Source organism: Xyrauchen texanus, chromosome 44 (genome assembly GCF_025860055.1).
Source record: "Xyrauchen texanus isolate HMW12.3.18 chromosome 44, RBS_HiC_50CHRs, whole genome shotgun sequence".
NCBI classification, from domain to species: Eukaryota; Metazoa; Chordata; class Actinopteri; order Cypriniformes; family Catostomidae; genus Xyrauchen; species Xyrauchen texanus.
Window position 1 is genome coordinate 6,965,448 of NC_068319.1, and position 18,523 is coordinate 6,983,970.

Below are 18,523 nucleotides of genomic sequence, written 5' to 3' on the forward strand. Positions count from 1 at the left end.
TCATTAAAAAATGTGCATGCTTTTTTAATATTTATTTATCTAGCAGAAAGGATTTGCTTCAATATTTTCCCCCCTTTTGGAGTGTCATTTGATGATTCAATATGAATATTTACCCAGCATTCTTCTCTCATTCCAAGATCTAAAATGGATAAAATGACTCTGAACCACTCTGCCGTGAATGTCACTCTGGACAACTGCACGCTCTTGCCGTATTATATCCACTCAGCAGGGATGGCGGTTAGCTACATTCTGTCCTACCTGCTGGTGCTTCTGCTGTGTATCGTGGGCAATGGACTTGTCTGCTTGGTGATCATCAGGAACCGCAACATGCGTTCAGTTACTAATCTCTTCATACTCAACCTGGCCATCAGTGACCTGTTGGTGGGTGTGTTCTGTGTGCCTATCACACTGATTGACTGCCTCATCTCAGGTCAGTGGGTCATCATCATTATCTTAATAATCATCAATATCATCTTTATCACCATCAATCATCATCATATTGACAATGTTCATCAATATCCATATTCATACTTATTCTTGTTTTGATATCATCATCATAATCACCAAATTGTCATAATATTCATCAATATCATCATAAACATCTTCATCATATTCAACAATATCACCATCAACAGCTTTGTCTTTATCGCAGTCATCTTCATAAATATCAGTTTTTTATCAGTAATTTGTGACATCATATTCATCATTATCTTCATAACCATCAATATCATCGTCATACTTATCAATATAATCATCATCATAATTAAGTCCATAAACAGCTTCTTCTTTGTTATCATATTCATGAATATTTATCATCTTCATAATCATCAATATGCTTTTAAATCAACGAAAGTTAGTGTACAGATGTAACAGTGTTGAAGAAGATGTGCTGTCATAATTTAGAAGTGTTCATCAACTGTAAGCCTTTCTACTTGCTATGGGAGTTTTACTCATTCATTCTGGTGAGTGTTTATATTCTGCCACAAGCGTGCATGAATGTAGTGTTGCAACAGTTCGCTGATCACATCACAGACAAGGAGCAACAACACCTGAACTCATTATTTTTCTGGGAGATTTTAAAGAGGCTCTATTATGCTTTTTGGGATTTTACCTTTCCTTTAGTGTGTATCATAGCTCTTTGTGCATGTAAAAGGTCTGCAAATTGCAAAGCACTAAGTCCACACAAAAGGGAGTTGTTCTCTCCCACAGACAACACTGCTCAAGAACTACAAGAAACGGGATGTTTGTAGTCCAGCCATTTCTTCTGTAAAGTATCTACATCACTATGTAACACATTTGCATAATGCCCACCCTAAGGGCTACTTTGGCCCACACTCAAACAAATGCAGTTATAGCCGAGGCCAGGATGAGTTGTGTTAGTGTTGTCGCGATGTTGAGAAGATGCTGTTTTCTTTATTGAGAAAGCAAAACCACTTTGTTAGGACTTCCAAATGCAGACGAATTGAAGAATCAGTGGTTAAAATGTATTTTAATTATTTAGCAGTACAACCACAACCAATACCAGATTTTCAAGATGTTTACTTCTGAAAGATGGTGCAGTTCCCACTTTGTTGGGACAATATGGCGCTTCATGATCACAACCTGTAAGTATGCTTGATTATTTGTGGATTTATCTGCAACCAAGAGTTCAGATGCAGAATTTTGTGTTGTAGCTACGGTATATACCCAGTGCACAGCTGTAGGTCTCTGCTAACCTGGTAGCTAACGTTCTTGTGTTTAAATAGTTTTGCTAATCAGCAAGGATGTGTGCCGGTCTTTCAGAAACAAAAGTCTAGGAAAGCTTCAGGCCCAAACAGTGTTTCACCTGTCTGTCTGAAAGTCCACGCTGACCAACTGGCCCACATCTTCACACAGATCTTCAATAGATCACTGGAGCAGTGTGAAGTTCCCCCAAATGCTCCACCATCATTCTGGTCCCCCCAAAAAAACAAAAGCACATAGACTTAATGACTACAGATCTGTCACTCTCAAGTCTGTAGTCATGAAGTTGTTTGAGAGACTGGTTTTGGCCTACCTGAAGGACATCACTGGACCCCTGCTGGACCCCCTTCAGTTTGCTTACCGAGCAAACAGGGTTGTGGATGGTGCTGTCAAAATGGGTCTGCATTATATCTTGCAACACCTCAACAGACCTGGGACTTAAGCAAGGATCCTGTTTGTGGAGTTCAGTTCAGCCTTCAATACCATCATGCCTGATCTTCTCTCAACCAAACTCACCCAGCTCTCCGTGCCCACCCCAATCTGTCGATGGATCACCAGCTTTCTGACAGATAAGCAGCAGCTATTGAGACTGAGGAAACTCACATCTGGGACCCTCACTGTTAGTACTCATGCTCCTCGGGGATGCATTCTCTCTCCATTGCTCTTCTACCTGTACACGAATGACTGCATTGCAAAGGACCCCACTGTCAAGCTCCTGAAGTTTGGAGATGACACCACGGTCTTCAGCATCATCCACGACTGTGATGAGTTTGCATACAGATGGAAGGTGATCAGCTGGTGGTCACAACAACCTTGAGCTGAACATGCTCAAAACAGTGGAGATGATAGTGGACTTCTGGAGAAACCTCATGAACAATTAAACTGCCTTTGGACTCCCCCATAATGCAATAATGTAAATACTGTACTGTACATATCTCATGTACATGTGTAAACTCACATATTTAGTTAAATAACTGTACATACCCCTACCATGCACATACTTGCTCATGCACAGCCGCCATTCTGTTATATGTCCTATTATTTGTATGTCTATTAATTACCTTGCATGTCTATACTAATTACTCTTACCTTGTTTTTTATTCTGTGTCTCACTTTAATGCTCTGTGTGCACTTGTGTCTCCTATCACCAAAAGTTATCTTTTCTCATCTTTATGAAATGCAAAACAAATGTAAATGCTTTTTGTACTTATAGCCTTTTTTAAATTCAACTTTATGCATAAATTTAACCTCTCCTCCTTAAATTATCACAGGTTGGCCATTTAGCCAGATCACGTGCACGATGAGTAACCTGGTCCAGGGCATGTCAGTGTCTGCCTCCGTCTTCACCCTGGTTGCCATAGCAGTAGATAGGTAATGACCAGAAATTATACTAGTTTAACTTTCCATTTAGAAATTACATATTTTTGTATCTCACAGCAGTGTGGTGAAATAAATGTATAGACCATGCAAAACCCAACAAACTCATTATATATTATCGTCATGAGAATGCGTTCTCATGACATTATTTCTGTAAAATATTTTGCAAATATTATGTTGTATTATAGGTTTTGTGGCTGGAAATGCTCTGGTGTAGGGGATCTTCTCCCCCTGATATTTTAAAATACTCAAAATAATTACTGGTGTTATAATTTCAGATCACCTACCTGACTTTTGTCAAAACTGTAAAGGAGTGGAACAAATCAGTGCATTTACAGACTACAGTCAATGCAAACATTTATAAATGAACGGAGGACCCCATTCCTTATACAGTAACATCTCCAGTACAGATCTTCATCCTCCACTGCTTCAATGAGTCAAATTTCACGACTTTCACGCATTTTTAGATCCTCCCAACAATTTGTATTTCATCGATATTTTGGCAAATTTGTAAAGTTTCTCTTCACCTGTTGCGTTAACCAAACAAAGGCTTGATGATGCATTCACGTGATGCTGAATGGTGATTGGTTAAAATGGTTACTTCTGATAATGATTGGTAATGAATGCGGGAGGTGGCAAATTTCATTTTGGATGGAGCGGATGACACTGTGTGATATGAAAATCCATTTTAATTTGTCAGTTTACTAATGAGAGGAGGCTTTATGCCGTCAGCATCCTCTGGCAAAAATAAAAAATGAAAAAATGAAGAATCCATAAGATTTTAGTGGTTAAATGCATATCTTCAGAAGCGATATAATAGGTGTGGGTGAGAAACAGATCAATATTTAAGTACTTTTTTACTCTAAATCGCCTCTTTGACTTTTACTTTCAGATGTGAAAGTAAGACTAAAAAGGCACTACATGTGACTTTCAGATGTAAAAGTGAAAGTGGAGATTTAGAGTAAAAAAAGAAGAAAAAAATGGATGAACTATCCCTTACATACCAATTCATACAATGATTAAAACTCACCTTGACTATGCATCATGAAAGAAAAATATAAAAATACATATTTACCATTAAAGGCATCTGAGTTGTGTATGCTAGTAGGTGATTAAAACAACTTTTAATTTGATAACATTTCTTGTAACAATCATTTTGAAAACAATGTTTTTTTGAGGAGCCTCCCTTGCCTCCTCTGATGGGCCTCCACTGATATATACAGTGTACTGTATGTATATCTATATACAGTGCTGGGTAGATTACCTCTGAATTGTTATGTGGTACTAGTTACAAATTACATGAAAAAAACTAATCGGTAATTTAATCTCTTGGATTACATGTTTATGTAATTTTATCAGATTAATTTCAGGTTACTTTTGATTTAACTCTTTTTTTTTTATTTGAGGTTACATACAATAATTACAGTAGTTACATACTTCAATCAAAGTTCTGTAAAATTATTAAAATTGTTAATAATATACATTTCTGAATCTTTCTAGGACTTGTGATTTGAACTGAGATTTTCAGCACTAAACTTGTCTCTTTACACAGGTTTACTGGCATTGTTTATCCATTCCGTCATCGTCTGAGGCCAGTCACTGCATTCTTCGCCATCGTCTTCATTTGGATTCTCGCATTTGCAGTCATCTGCCCTTCAGCTGCAACACTGAAGGTCATACACCTGGAGGACATCTACATTGTCCAAGAAAACCAGCTCTACCCACTGTTTGTGTGTTTCGAGGACTGGCCCAGAGCAGACATGCGGCGAGTCTACACCACCGTCATCTTCATCCACGTGTACCTGGCCCCATTGGGTCTCATAAGCATCATGTATGGGTGCATCGCCTCTAAACTCTCCAACAACCTGCGTGAGAACCGGCTTCATTCCAGAAGAAGGGTGAAGGTAATCAAGATGCTCATTATGGTCGCCGGTCTCTTCATGGTATCTTGGCTCCCACTCTGGACTTTGATGCTTCTTACTGACTATCAGGATCTGGACAGGCAACAAATTGATTTCTTGAGCAGCTATCTTTTTCCAGTCGCTCACTGGCTGGCATTCTTCAACAGTGGCGTAAATCCAATCATCTACGGCTTCTTTAATGAGAACTTCCGCAGGGGCTTCCAGGCAGCTATGGCCTGCAGTTCCTGCAAATCTGTTGTTTCAGAGATGCGTCACACACATTTTGTGCTCCAGCCCCCTAACAAGGTATCCGACGAGAACGGAGGTGCGACCAGCAGGCGGAAAGAGTGCTGTTTTGCTGTAATGCCTCGAGGAACGGGGCGTGGTATTCATGGAATTCTCCTTGAGGATATTAATAGAATTACAGCTTCCCATAGAGTGCTTGGAGCCTGGATGGAGTAAAGGATTTCTACTATATTTGGAGAAGTCTATCTGCTTGCGTTACAATTTACCTCAATGGCAGTTGCTTGGCTGGCACATGCAGCATTGGCAGACTTGAATGGTGCCATCTTTGCATCATGGGCACTCAGTTCTAGAAACTGATCTGAGCTGTAAATGTCAGTTAAAATGTTATTGATCATTCTACAATTGAACTTCTTGTAGTGGACAGGGAAAACCGTCCATTTCGTGCTGATAAGAGTGCCAAAAAAGTGTCACTGTTCATCAGAATACACTGTTTTTGCACTCATAATGGTGTAGTTAGGCGCTAATTGCTGAAGCTAAACAGCCAAATCTTGACCCATTGGTTACAATATCACAGGAGTATTGTTTGGAGTATTGTTGCCGTGTGGATCAAGAAAATGCGCTTGTTTCATAATTTGGTTACTCCGTCAACCAAATTGTGTTTTATTCAAATGTGGATGGTCTCATTTGGGGGTTTTACCACTGGGAACAATTTTTAATAATTTAAATACACTTTGGGACATCGCAGCCATGGAGTATTATATAAAATTCACACAGCCTAAAACTCTTCATGCAAATCAACTCAAGTGGTGTGCAGAGTGACTTTTCAAGAGGTGTTTTTTTTCTGTGTACAAGCCTAAAGGGTCCATCTGAAGTGTCACTCAAAGACCCTAATGACAGACACACATAATAGAATCAAGAACAGTGTCTTAAGTGATTTTGCTTCATGATGTTAATGAATCTGATGAATAATTAAAAAGTAATTAAATTCTCATTTATATGTTTAGTTGTTTCTTCCAATTTTGTCAGGAATGATCTGTATACAGTGTATCATTATAATTACATTTAAAAATGTGTTTTTAAGATCAGTTTTGTTTTCTGTTTTAGTGTCTTTTTTCAGCGTGTAAATGTGTAAATTGTTAAGAAGCCAAAAGTAAACATAAGGAAACCAAACGTGCACATCTGTGTTTGTGTGAATATGTGGCATTTATTTTGTGTCACATTCCTCTAGATTTGAGTGACATGTAATACTGAAAGAAAAAAGACAACGGAAAATATTTTTCAATGTTATTCCTCATATGATGTGTTGTTTTTTTATGCGTGGTAACTCCAAGCTGTTTTTGCCATATGAATTGTAATCGGCGTCAAGCCTGTGTCGTTGCCTGTGCCCTCCTTTAAACTTTACTTGAAACATTTTTTAATTCCTTTGAAAACATCAAATGTTGTATATTTGCTGTTATGTTTACTTGATTACTTGTAATGCATTCCAGTATACAGTACATGTTCATGGATTCATAATTCAGGAGTAACATTAACAGTAACTGAATGTTCGAAATGTATGTATGTTTACATGTTTAAATATCCAATAGGTGTTTCAATGAGAGGTAACTTAATTTATAGTGTATACACACACACACACACACACGTGTATACAATTTTTGTTCTTTAGCAGACATTTCCCTTCATGGGCATATCATGCATATTTTAATGGAATGGCACTGCCTAATAGTTCAGATATTGGGCTACGAATACAAAGGTTTTATGTCTTTCTTAGGATTTGCGTATGCCCACCTGAAATAAGTGATCATACGTATGGTTGCCAGAACAATGAGTAGTCTTTTGACCTGGAACATTTCAGTCTGCTAACCGTTGATAACCAATCTGCCGCAGCACCAATGAGTGAATTGTATATATATATATATATATATATATATATATATATATATATATATATATATTTCAGGTAGGCATACGCTCAGTCTTTTTTTCAATATCATGAATGGGGAGGCTTTTTCAAATTCTAATTTTGGTAATATAAAAATGACACCATAGGCAGTGAGATCAGCAATGATGAGAGCACTCTTATAGAGGGGAGTGTTAATAGTCGCTGCGAGAGGGCCGTGCAACTAAAGTAGTTTTAGAACAAGATAATTATTAACTTATTATTTGATCATCCTATCTGAGATTGAACATAAAACTTTTGTATTAGTAGTCCAATATCTGAACTAATATGTATATAGTTGTGTGTAATTGTTATTAATAAATCATTTAAAACAATATTTTAATTAAAAAAAGTATTTTTTTGTTGTTGTTTTAACTAAATCCCATGGTTAAACTATAGTTACTGTAGTGAAACCATGGTTAATTTTTGTAAGGGTAAACAAAACAGAAGTATAATAATTTTCTGTTTAGGCTTACAAATGTAAAAACAATGACGAATTATGACTAAAAATAATATTTTAAATGACCAATTTTATCCCAAGAAATTGCACAAAAAAAAATTCAGTTAATAGAAGTATCGGTATCGGTATCGGTGATATTAGATTTTAAATAATTGGTATTGGATCGAAAAGAAAATAAGTGTTATCGCCCATCCCTAGAGTGGCAAAATTTGAGGATGACATCTGGGAATGCAAGGAAGAGCAAACAAGTGTTGATGTAATCCATCATTCTTTTGGACAATTGCAAAGTGATGGAAACAGGTCAAAAGTAATTTTGATAAAGGTGTATTTTAGGGATCATTATTATAATGTTTCATTAATGTGTTTTGAAGAAAAGATCAACTTAATCATTAAATTGGATCCTTCACCTAAAAGCAAGTTTCATTAAGAACCTTATTTCATAAGTTCATATTTATTAAATAATAAATCTAAAAATAAAATATATATTTCTGTATGTCTGTTAAATGGTTAAAACGAGATCAAAAATAGTTGAACATTTATATAACTATATATATATATTTACATTTATGCATTTGGCAGACACTTTTATCCAAAGGGACTTACAGTGCATTTATTACAGGGACAATCCCCCAGAGCAACCTGGATTAAGTGTCTTGCTCAAGGACACAATGGTGGTGGCTGTGGGAATCGAACCAGTGACCTTCTGATTACCAGTTATGTGCTTTAGTCCACTACGCCACCACCACTCCATTTCTACATTTCTATATATATATGTCCCAAACAGTCAGAGGGGGCTTCATCAGAGAAAATAACATTGCACCAGTCTTCTGCTGTCAAATCCTTGTCTGTCCTCGTCTGTCCTTGATGTTTTTCTTGGAGAGAAGTGTCTTCTTTGCTGCCCTTTTGACACCAGGCCATTGTCCAAAAGCCTTTGCCTCACTGTGCGTGCAGATGCTCTCACACCAACCTGCTGCCAATATTGAGCAAGCTCTGCACTGGTGGTGACACGATGCCGTAGCTGACTCCTTTGGAGGAGATGGTCCTGGCGCTTGCTGGACAATCTGGGACATCCTGAAGCCTACATCACTGCAGTTTAACCTCTCTCCTTGAAGTTCTTGATGATCCAATAAATGGTCCATTTAGGTGCAATATTCTTTGCAGCAATTTCCTTGCATGTGAGGCCATTTTAATGCAAATCGATGATGGCTGCATTTCGTTCTTTAGAGGTAACCACAAGAACACAATGATTGGAAGCTCTTCTTCCCTACTTTAATTGCAAACAGTCTGCTCTTATAATCCAATCAGAATGATAGATTGATTTCTATGAAGGTATTTTTGGTGCAAAACAACTGAGCGCCTTTGACAGTGGAAATTGTAGTTGTAGAGATTAGCCACACATGTGTATCAGTAAATTTGAAGTCACAGAAAACAATGTTTTAAGAGTTGCAAACTTGTAGATTTCTTTTCTCTATCACAACACAACAGTTACACCTTCTCAAATTCTTCATTGCAGGTGCACAAATCCTTTTCTACGAATCACAAATTAAGAAACTCGTACGCTCACATTTTTGCTACAGTTGTTGCTGTTAATATGGTGCAAAACACATTCAGATGCTCAGTTGTTTTGCATCAAAAATATCTTCATAGTTCCGCCCCAATCTCATGCCATAGATAGAGTCGGCAAAGTAGAGCCCTGTTACCATAGTTACTTAAAGTAAAGCCCTGTTACCATAGTTACTCATTCATTCTTATGAGTGAGAGAAACATCTGATAGATTTGACTATTTTAACTTTGGAAAAACGTGACAAAATCAGAAAAACATGTTCAAAATCTGTTGTATTTATTTATTTATTTATTTTACATCTTGAAAAAAAGCCCAAACGATAAATGTAGAAGCCTAAATAAGAGTTCTGTGGCTGCATGCTGTTGAGCCAGACAGCAGTTTCTTAGCAGCCCCAAGCCACCTCAAGACAGAAGTTTACATTTATGATTGTCATGCTAAAATTGTTGTTATTCGATTAGTATCTAAAACATTTTTAACTGCTCTGTGAATTACTGTATTTATCATCATTAACACTTGGTTTAGATGGTCGTTCTAGCCTGGCCGAGCTGGTGCTCAGCTGGTTTAACTAGCCAGTGTGGTGGGATTATTTGTTAGTCTGCTGCATTTTATAGGTCAGGAGTACAATTTTATAAAGATGGAGCCAGATGATGTGGATTCCCTCTGCGAGATTTATGACTTTGACAGCATCATGCATTATGCGAGAAACACCTTTTCCAGGTTTAGACTCATAAATGTTTAAAGTGATTGCTACATGATTAGAGATTTTATTTTTAGGTAATTGTATACCATGTAACATGTGGAATGAACTGGACACAATATCTGGTAAATACCACTTAAATCAGATTTTTACCACTGACACAAATTTTCCTTTGATTACACGCAATACATGTTGACTGCTTGGAGAAGAAAATGAATACAAAATAATTGCAACAGATCATCAACCACTATTCACCCTTAAACTAAATATATTTAAAAAACTCAAATGTACATGGATACATGCAGGTATGAAGCTCTCTAATTCATTTCTGCACATTTATTATTATTTTATCAATTATAATTGACAGGAACGTCATTGCGTGTGTTAGTCCCTTGGCTGTAAGGCAAGTGTTGAGCTGATGGAGCAGAGAAGGACTTGTCTTTCTCACAGTCTGCAGACTAACCTGTTGTTAGTGGCTTGAGTACCGTGATGCAGCCAGCTGTTTTGAGGAGCTTGTTCAGCCTCAAGGACCAGCAGGATGGAATCTAGTCAAGAAACCAAGGTTGAAGTGCAGTTAGGTACATTTTGTTTAGGTAGAGTGCCCTTTGGTTAGTCCTACTGGGACTAACAATTATTTTTTTAAGCTTTCAAACTGTTTAGAATCAGTAAGAAGTAATTATCTACAGTTTTAAAAAAGCAGTGTTAATTTTTAAGTTTAATGTGTCCATTTACAGCTTCATTTAGTGTAGTCCTGTTAACTACTGTAGTATATTTATGTTAATGAGTGTGAATTTGGCAACAGGAGGTTGAAAGTTGCTCCCAGTGGCCAAAGCTGTAAGTGTTGTTGAGGTGAAATGTCCACAGGGTGGCGCCAAAAGCAAGTTTTATTTTTATTTGTAAATTATTTAATTCAGTCAACAGGAATGCATATTTTATAAACACTACTCCCTGACCTTTAAACCCCAACTCTAAACCTAACTGTCAGCAAAATTGTAATCTTAGAGTGTAAAACGCAACCTCTGAATCGTGCTTACCATTGTATATGTGAACGCATCTGTTTACTGGGTTTATTTCCTGGTTTCCATGGGACCAAAAACAGTGTTTCTGGTGCTCAGTAGCGCCACAGTGAATGGTGAAAACATTTGAATTGATGCAAAAATATTTGATAGTGATGGTGCTTGTCAGTAATTTGGCATAATGTGGTCGATATCAGGGAACATGAACATTCACATGCAGTATGTCGACTTCCTGTGTGATCATGTTTTATTATTTTCAGCAGTACCATTTATGTTGCACTGTCCGAAATTCACACTTACCTAGATGGTGGTTGTCTAATTGTTATGGAGTTTGGACACAACATGGAGGATCAATTCCAAGTCAGGGTGACCAAGACAGGTTTACTGAGAACAAAATTCTGCTGTGTCATTTTTGAGCCTTTGAGCAAAGCAAGTGAAGTAATATTACACTTAGAAATTAAGTTTTGTCATTATTTACCTTCATCCAAACCGAATGTCTTTCTTCTGTGAAACACAAAATGAGATTTTAGGCAGAATGTGTACACTACTGTTTTCCATACAATGGAAGTAAAAGGGGACAGGGACTGATGAGCTCGAAGAATTACAAACAATGCAGCTTTGACAGTGGATAACATGATTTTCAGTGGATAAGGTCCTACATTTTGGTCTGTTCCTCATACAAAGCTATTGTATGGCTTCAGAAGATTTCAAATTATTTAAAGGAGACCTATTATGCCCCTTTTTACAAGATGTAATATAAGTCTCAGGTGTCCCCAGAATGTGTCTGTGAAGTTTCAGCTCAAAATACCCCACAGATAATTTATTATACCCTTTTGTAAATGCCTCATTTTGGGTGGAATCAAAAACATGCTGTTTTCGTGTGTGTCTCTTTAAACGCAAATGAGCTGCTGCTTCCCACCAGACATAGCTCTGGTCTCTGTGAATACAATCAGAGACAATGGTATCTTTAGCTATAATCAGCTAACAAGCACATTCGGAAAGGTGATTTGCAAACATTCACAAAAATAAAGTGCGATTACTTACATCTTCAGGATATAAAGCTGGATCACAAACAGTTGGTACTGATCCATGCTTGCGAATCAAATTTTTAGAAAATCCTGCTTTATATTGAGACTCATTCACAAAGCAGACAGGTGTAAAATTATTTGCACAAACATACACACATTTTTTATGTTTTGGGGCACATTTCCTTCAAAAACAAAACTTGTCCACTGCGTCTTTAGTGGCTCTGATGCCGGGAGTACATGAAGACTCTTTATGTTCACTTTTACAGCCAACAACAGAACACTTATGATGCTTACGAATCTGAGACATTATTCTCACTGTATCTGCTCCAGTGTGGAAAAAAATGCCGAACTGTGTGTAGATCACTCAGGGGAGGATCTATGATAATAGGGTGGAGTCTGTCACCAGTCATGGGCGAGGCATGAAAACCATTCATTTTGGATTAATAGAAATATAAGATGGAGGAGTGGGTGGAATTTTAAAACAGCCCCAGTCTCCATTCACTTTTGTTTTAAATCCAATACATTTGTAGAAAAGAGCAGCGTAACCATTTTGCCTAGCATCTTCTTTAATTTTTATTTTTAGTGTTTTGAAAAAAGTGGCCTCTCTCTTACTAGCCTGTGATATTCAGCAATAGTCACATGTGTGGCTTTACCTCCAGCACTATGCTGTCAGGGGATCCCGGAATTGGGCCAAAACAAATCAAGCCATTGATGGCTTTTTGTCCAGGACAATTGCAGGGCTAGAATAACGTTCTTCACTGGCATGCAGGGGTGGGCTCCAGCGAGTTAGTGGGCAATACTTTAAACTCTGCTCTGACCTCTCTGCACATGCTGGCCATTCAGGGAACTGTATGAGAACGAGGCCCAATCATGCTGCTTTCTGAAAGAGAGAAAGAGAGAGAGACTGTATAAAGTGGACACGTCAATTTGTCAGGAAATCTTTTAAAATGTTGTCATTGATTGAAATGTAAGCTTAATAGCGTTCTCATAACTTTGATTTTATCTTATAATTATAACTTTTAATGTCGTAAATATGACTTAATATCTCATAATTATGACTTTTAATCTCACAATGACCTTTTACCTTTTTATCTCCTTATTATAACTTAGTATCTAATATTTTTGTCTTTTTTATCTCACAATTATGACTTTCAATCTAATAATTAAGACTTTTTATCTCATAATTATAACTAACCAAGCACAATTTTTTTTTCTTCATATGATGGTGGTGGTGGTGGTAGTGGTCTAAGCACATAACTGGTAATCTGGTAATCAGAAGTACACTGGTTCGACCCCCACAGCCACCACCATTGTGTCCTTGAGCAAGGCACTTAACTCCAGGTTGTTCCGGGGGGATTGTCCCTGTAATAAGTGCACTGTAAGTCGCTTTGGATAAAAGCGTCTGCCAAATGCATAAATGTAAATAACATTTACATACATGGAAATGGGCTTCCATTTTTTCTTGGGTCCAGGTTAAAAGAAAAGTTTTCGTTTTTATTTTGTAAAGTATACCTATATCAAATTTTTTTTTTGCATAAAATCAAACAAACATCTGTTTTTTAAATGTTTTCTCTTTAAAATAGATCCCAATTTTAATGCATCTAATCATCTAATGCAATAAAAATACATCAAATTTTAAGTGCGATTTAAGTGTTCAAATTCATTTTGGAGCTATTGTATGTGGTCTTATTGGGAATTCAAAACATTGTCAAACTTATCAATTTAACAAAATATACTGCTTATTTACTCTCTGTGTTACTTTCTGTCCTCTGTGAAATGAGTGCAATTTCAGTTGCATTCTCCTTACTGCTGTATCTTAGATCTTGCAAAAGGCTTCCAAGAGTTCACTCAAGATTCAATTGAAGACTTTTGTGTCTACAAAATAGGGGCATCTATCTTGATACTATGCTGCCAAAGTATGACTTTGATGGAGTCTGACCTCCCATCGGACAGCAAACAAAACTGAGCAAACGAGATATCACTCAAGCAAGGAAATTATACAAGTGTCCAAGTAAGTGGCCCTTCGTGTCCCAGGCATGTCTGTTCCATAACAGATTGTTCTGTCATGGCTCGTTAATTTGGAGATGCACCCAGCTTTGTTAGATTTCCTATCAGAAATCTGCACTTCCTATCGAAAGCAATGTTAAAGTTTCAAGTGTTCTGGACAGATGCATTTTTGACTGAAATATCAGATCAATTTTCCATGTAAAGAGGAGCAATGTTTTTGCAGTCATCTCCTTTAATCCCATTAATCATATCTGGAATGATACACAACACTTAAAAACAAAATAAAGGTCAGTCTTCAAAACTGACACTTCCATCTGTAAAACTGCTACCATTTACCATTAAGAAGATCAGTTTCCAGGTCAAGCATCTGGGAGTTTCTTGATGTGGTTTTGGTGTACAGGATGTGGCGAGAGCCTCCAGGACAGCACTGGAAACTTCTCTTCCCCTGGGTTCCCAAATGGATATGCCACATATATTCACTGTATATGGAGTATTTCAGTCACACCTGGGGAGAAGGTAGAAAAACTTCACATGAAACAACTGTGTGAGCTGCATTATGGCACCTGTTGCAGTAAATATGATGTTGAGTTTTAGACAGAGCAGTCAGAGTAAAGGTAACAATGGCAAAATAAGTCATTTTTTACTCTATGTAACTAATTAAGATATAATGGTGATAAATGGAACAAGTAAATTGGCTTGTATACAAAAACAAAAATGTGAAAATTAAATGTATGTTTTATTTGATCATTTATTTTGCATTACACATGAGACACACGTTAAATCTAGGAAATAATGGGACTGAGTTCAATATGCTGTTAATTATATCAGTAGTAATCATGGGGGACACTAATGGCACCTTTTCTCAGAATGCCTTTCATATAGTGATATATATTTCTTTCTGCCTGCAGTAATTTCCTGAGGAAATTATACTTGCTTTCAACTAGCTTTAGAAAAGCATTCATACTGTCAAATGTCTTTCTAAGACAGTCTTTTTCTTTATTGAGAAATTGTCTGTGAGTCTCTTTCTCTTTCCTTGTTAGATCATTCTTAATTTGACCTCACTGGATTTGTACAAAAGTCACTTTAGACAACCACGTGGAGCTCCGTGATGGATACTGGAGAAATGCACCATTGAAAGGTTCTCACTTTTATAAAGATCTTGATCATTTGCATTTTAGATTTTACCAACAGCTTTTTCTTCTTTTAATGTCAGTTTTATAAATTATAATCTCACTTGGCATTAGAATTATTGGTTGGAAGAAAATGCAAGCCATATGTAATAGAAATTAATTTAATATATTATATAAGGCCTCCACCCCTGAGTTTTCTCTTTACTGTTGAACATGAAACTGTTGAGTGGGTAGAATTAAATGAAGCTCTCAGCTGAGGACATGAGGACATTTTTTTTTGGCAATTTAAAGCATTGTATAGCCTTCATTCCTCAAAACAATGATTGACTGACAAGTTTCTAGAGAAAGCTGTCTCTTTTTGTTTCTTTTTTTGCCATTTTTGACATAATATTGATCTTAAGACATGCCAGTTTATTGCATACTGTGCCTCAAAAACAAACACAAAGACAATGTTAAGCTTAATTTAATGAACCAATAAGCTGTCAGCTGTGTTTGATATAATGGCAAGTGATTTTCTAGTACCAGATTAGCAATTTAGCATGATTACTCAAGAATAATTTGTTGGAGTGATGGCTAGAAATGGAGCCTGTCTAGATTTGATAAAAAATGACATTTTTCAAATATTGATGGTGCTGTTTTTTATATAAGTAATGTCCTGACTATACTTTGTGATCAGTTAAATGCCACTTTGGTGAATTAATGTACCAATTTCCTCCGAAACAGCAAATTCTGTATATTATTCCAAAGTTTTGGCCGTCAGTATAGCTAGATAGATAGATAGATAGCTAGCTAGCTAGATAGATAGATAGATAGATAGATAGATAGATAGATAGATAGATAGATAGATAGATAGATAGATAGATAGATAGATAGATAGATAGATAGATTTCAGTTTTCAGGTGCACATCTATGGGCAACAGACCATTGAATATTTTTCTCACAACTCTTAACCATTCACATCATTCTAATGAGAACAATTAATGAGAGGAAAATAAACAATAACAGACAAGCATTAACAAAATATACATCAAAGTCATAACATTACAGACATTTCCCATACCTCTCTCTAAATTTTAAATGCTAGGTCAGCGCTTTGATGTGTGTACAATTAATTAAAGCTACAAATCCAGCATATCCGATTAAATTGACTAGTAGGAAAACTACACTTCAAAGGTGAAGGATGATAACTTGGTTGTCCATGTCCATGTGAGATTGTATTACAATCAGTCGGTCTTCTGTATAGATCTGTAATTATCTTTCTCTAATGATCAAAATGTCAAGAAAGTTCATTTAGGAAGAATCATAATTAACATTAAATCGAAGATGTTCATTACTTGTATTGATCATTATTTAAAACCTGTTGTGCATATATTGCTCTTTTTTGGAAAGGATTCAATTAAAATGATTAAGGTCTTAAAAATGATTGATCTGTCTAGTATTGACTGCATCAAAATATTAACCAATTTGGTGCAGATACATTTCTTTTCAGGGACAAAGATGATTTTTGGATGGGCATGGAAAGCACAATGGCACATGCTTATTTGTATGTGGGTCTTTTGAATTAAACGTTTTTACTTGATCTCTGAACTCTGGCGTAGGAACATCGAGGACGTCCTTATGTTTTGGTCCAGCACTAAAAATGAATTACTAGAGTTTCAGCGTTTTCTCAATGCAAGTAATGTACATCATCGATTTATGACTCATCCCAAATTAACTTTCTTGACATTTTGATCATTAGGGCTGTTGAAAAGATTATTACAAATCTATACAGAAGACGACTGATTGGAATACAATCTTACATGGACATGGACTAAGATATCATCTTACCCTTTGAAACGTAGTTTACCTATTAGTCAATTTAATTGGATGTGCTGTATTTGTAGTTTTAATGAATCGTACACACAACAAAGCACTGTCCTAACAAAGAGATTTAGAGAAGGATGTTATGATGACAACTGGATTTAAAAATTATTGTTTTTAAAGAATTAAAATCAGGGGTGTCATACTTATACTACTAAGAATGTTGTTTATATCATTAAATGTACTTTTAGACTAGCCTATATAAAAAAAAAAAAAAATGTGCTTTAAAAACAAGGATTGCAGAACATTGAAGCAGTATATGTACAAATTATTTTAAAAAATCCTGTGGCAATTTACTTTAATTAAAAAAACATGATCTTGCAACTCATTGGTATTGATACATAGGTATTGAGCTTGTTGCCTAAAAAAGGGGGTGATGTTAATACAAATTTACTAACAAGAGAGGCCTGTTATATTTCCACACTCAATACTTTCTTCTAAGGGCCTTAACTTTTTGACATTGATTAATTTGCTACTTTGTCTCCTAATAGTTTTAACTTGAATTCTGACTACCTCATTCCTGTGATTTATTTATGTTTTATGGGGAATGTCTGTAATTGTATGACTTTGATGTGTATTTTTTTAATGCATAGTATGTCATTATTCATGTTCCTCTCATTAATTGTTCTCATTTAGATTGCAAAACACTTTCTATTGTCCGGCTGGAAATAAGGTTACTATATTTGTACAGTATATTGTAAAAGGAGATGGCTATATAAATGTCAAAATGTTTCTATAACACAGCCCTTATAACAGACATGTCCAAGGCAATCATAACTCAATACTGTGGCAGTACAGCTTTTCATATAGAAAATGGCAAATACTTTAAACATGCCTTCTGATATCATGTTTTATGAAATCTCATTTACCATCACATGTCCTTTAAAAGTAAAGCCAAATGTGTTATAATGGCTGTCATGAAATGGTCTTTTAATAGTTTCATTATCTTCCCTGAGGTCCACTGTTAATGTTAGTAAAGTTTTTTTCCCCCACCAAAACAGTCATCATTTTGTAATATATGATCATTTCCACCCTGTCTCTGAACATCTTTCTGAAAAACTATATTTTTGCCTCAGCTCCTCCTTTAAACTTCAGTGCAAACGTCCTTTGTTATGATTGGCTAACAGCGTGCAGACCCTCAAATTCAGCCATTTTTTAAACTCAATCGGAAGAGAATAAACAAGCACCAAAACATTATAAATGTAAATCTTTACGGTTTACACACAACGCACATCCAACACATTGCATCTGAATATACTACACTATTCATCTCAAGCACAACTGTTAACACTCACACCCTGTCTACACCGGAAGTTATTATCAATGTCTACCATGGAAGCATCTGTTGTGGCGCATCACTCCAACAGTAAACAAACATGTGTCCTGTTACATTTTGCGCTGGTGCTACTACTGCCAGCAACACAAAGAAACATTTAAAGAAAGCTTGTGTCGATGCCCCCGGTGGAATTCGTGGAAGTAGAGAATGGGGCGATTTGGCAGCTTTGTTTCAGTTAATGCTTTTATTGCATTGGGTTTTAAGTTTTGAGTTCTGGAATTTAGAGTATGTTTTTTTATA

General features: G+C 36.3%; 1 protein-coding gene and 1 pseudogene across 1 annotated transcript; both read left to right on the forward strand.

Annotated features, from left to right (window-relative positions):
- The first annotated feature begins 144 nt into the window (after positions 1-144).
- Positions 145-7,138, forward strand: LOC127636616 (neuropeptide FF receptor 1-like). The gene is made up of 3 exons (XM_052117261.1): positions 145-430; positions 2,994-3,093; positions 4,652-7,138. Exons 1-3 carry the CDS (start codon positions 145-147, stop codon positions 5,460-5,462), a joined length of 1,197 nt encoding a protein of 398 aa, XP_051973221.1. The 3' UTR covers positions 5,463-7,138.
- On the forward strand, positions 6,841-17,312 carry LOC127636345 (bone morphogenetic protein 1-like; annotated as a pseudogene).
- Positions 17,313-18,523: the final 1,211 nt, after the last annotated feature.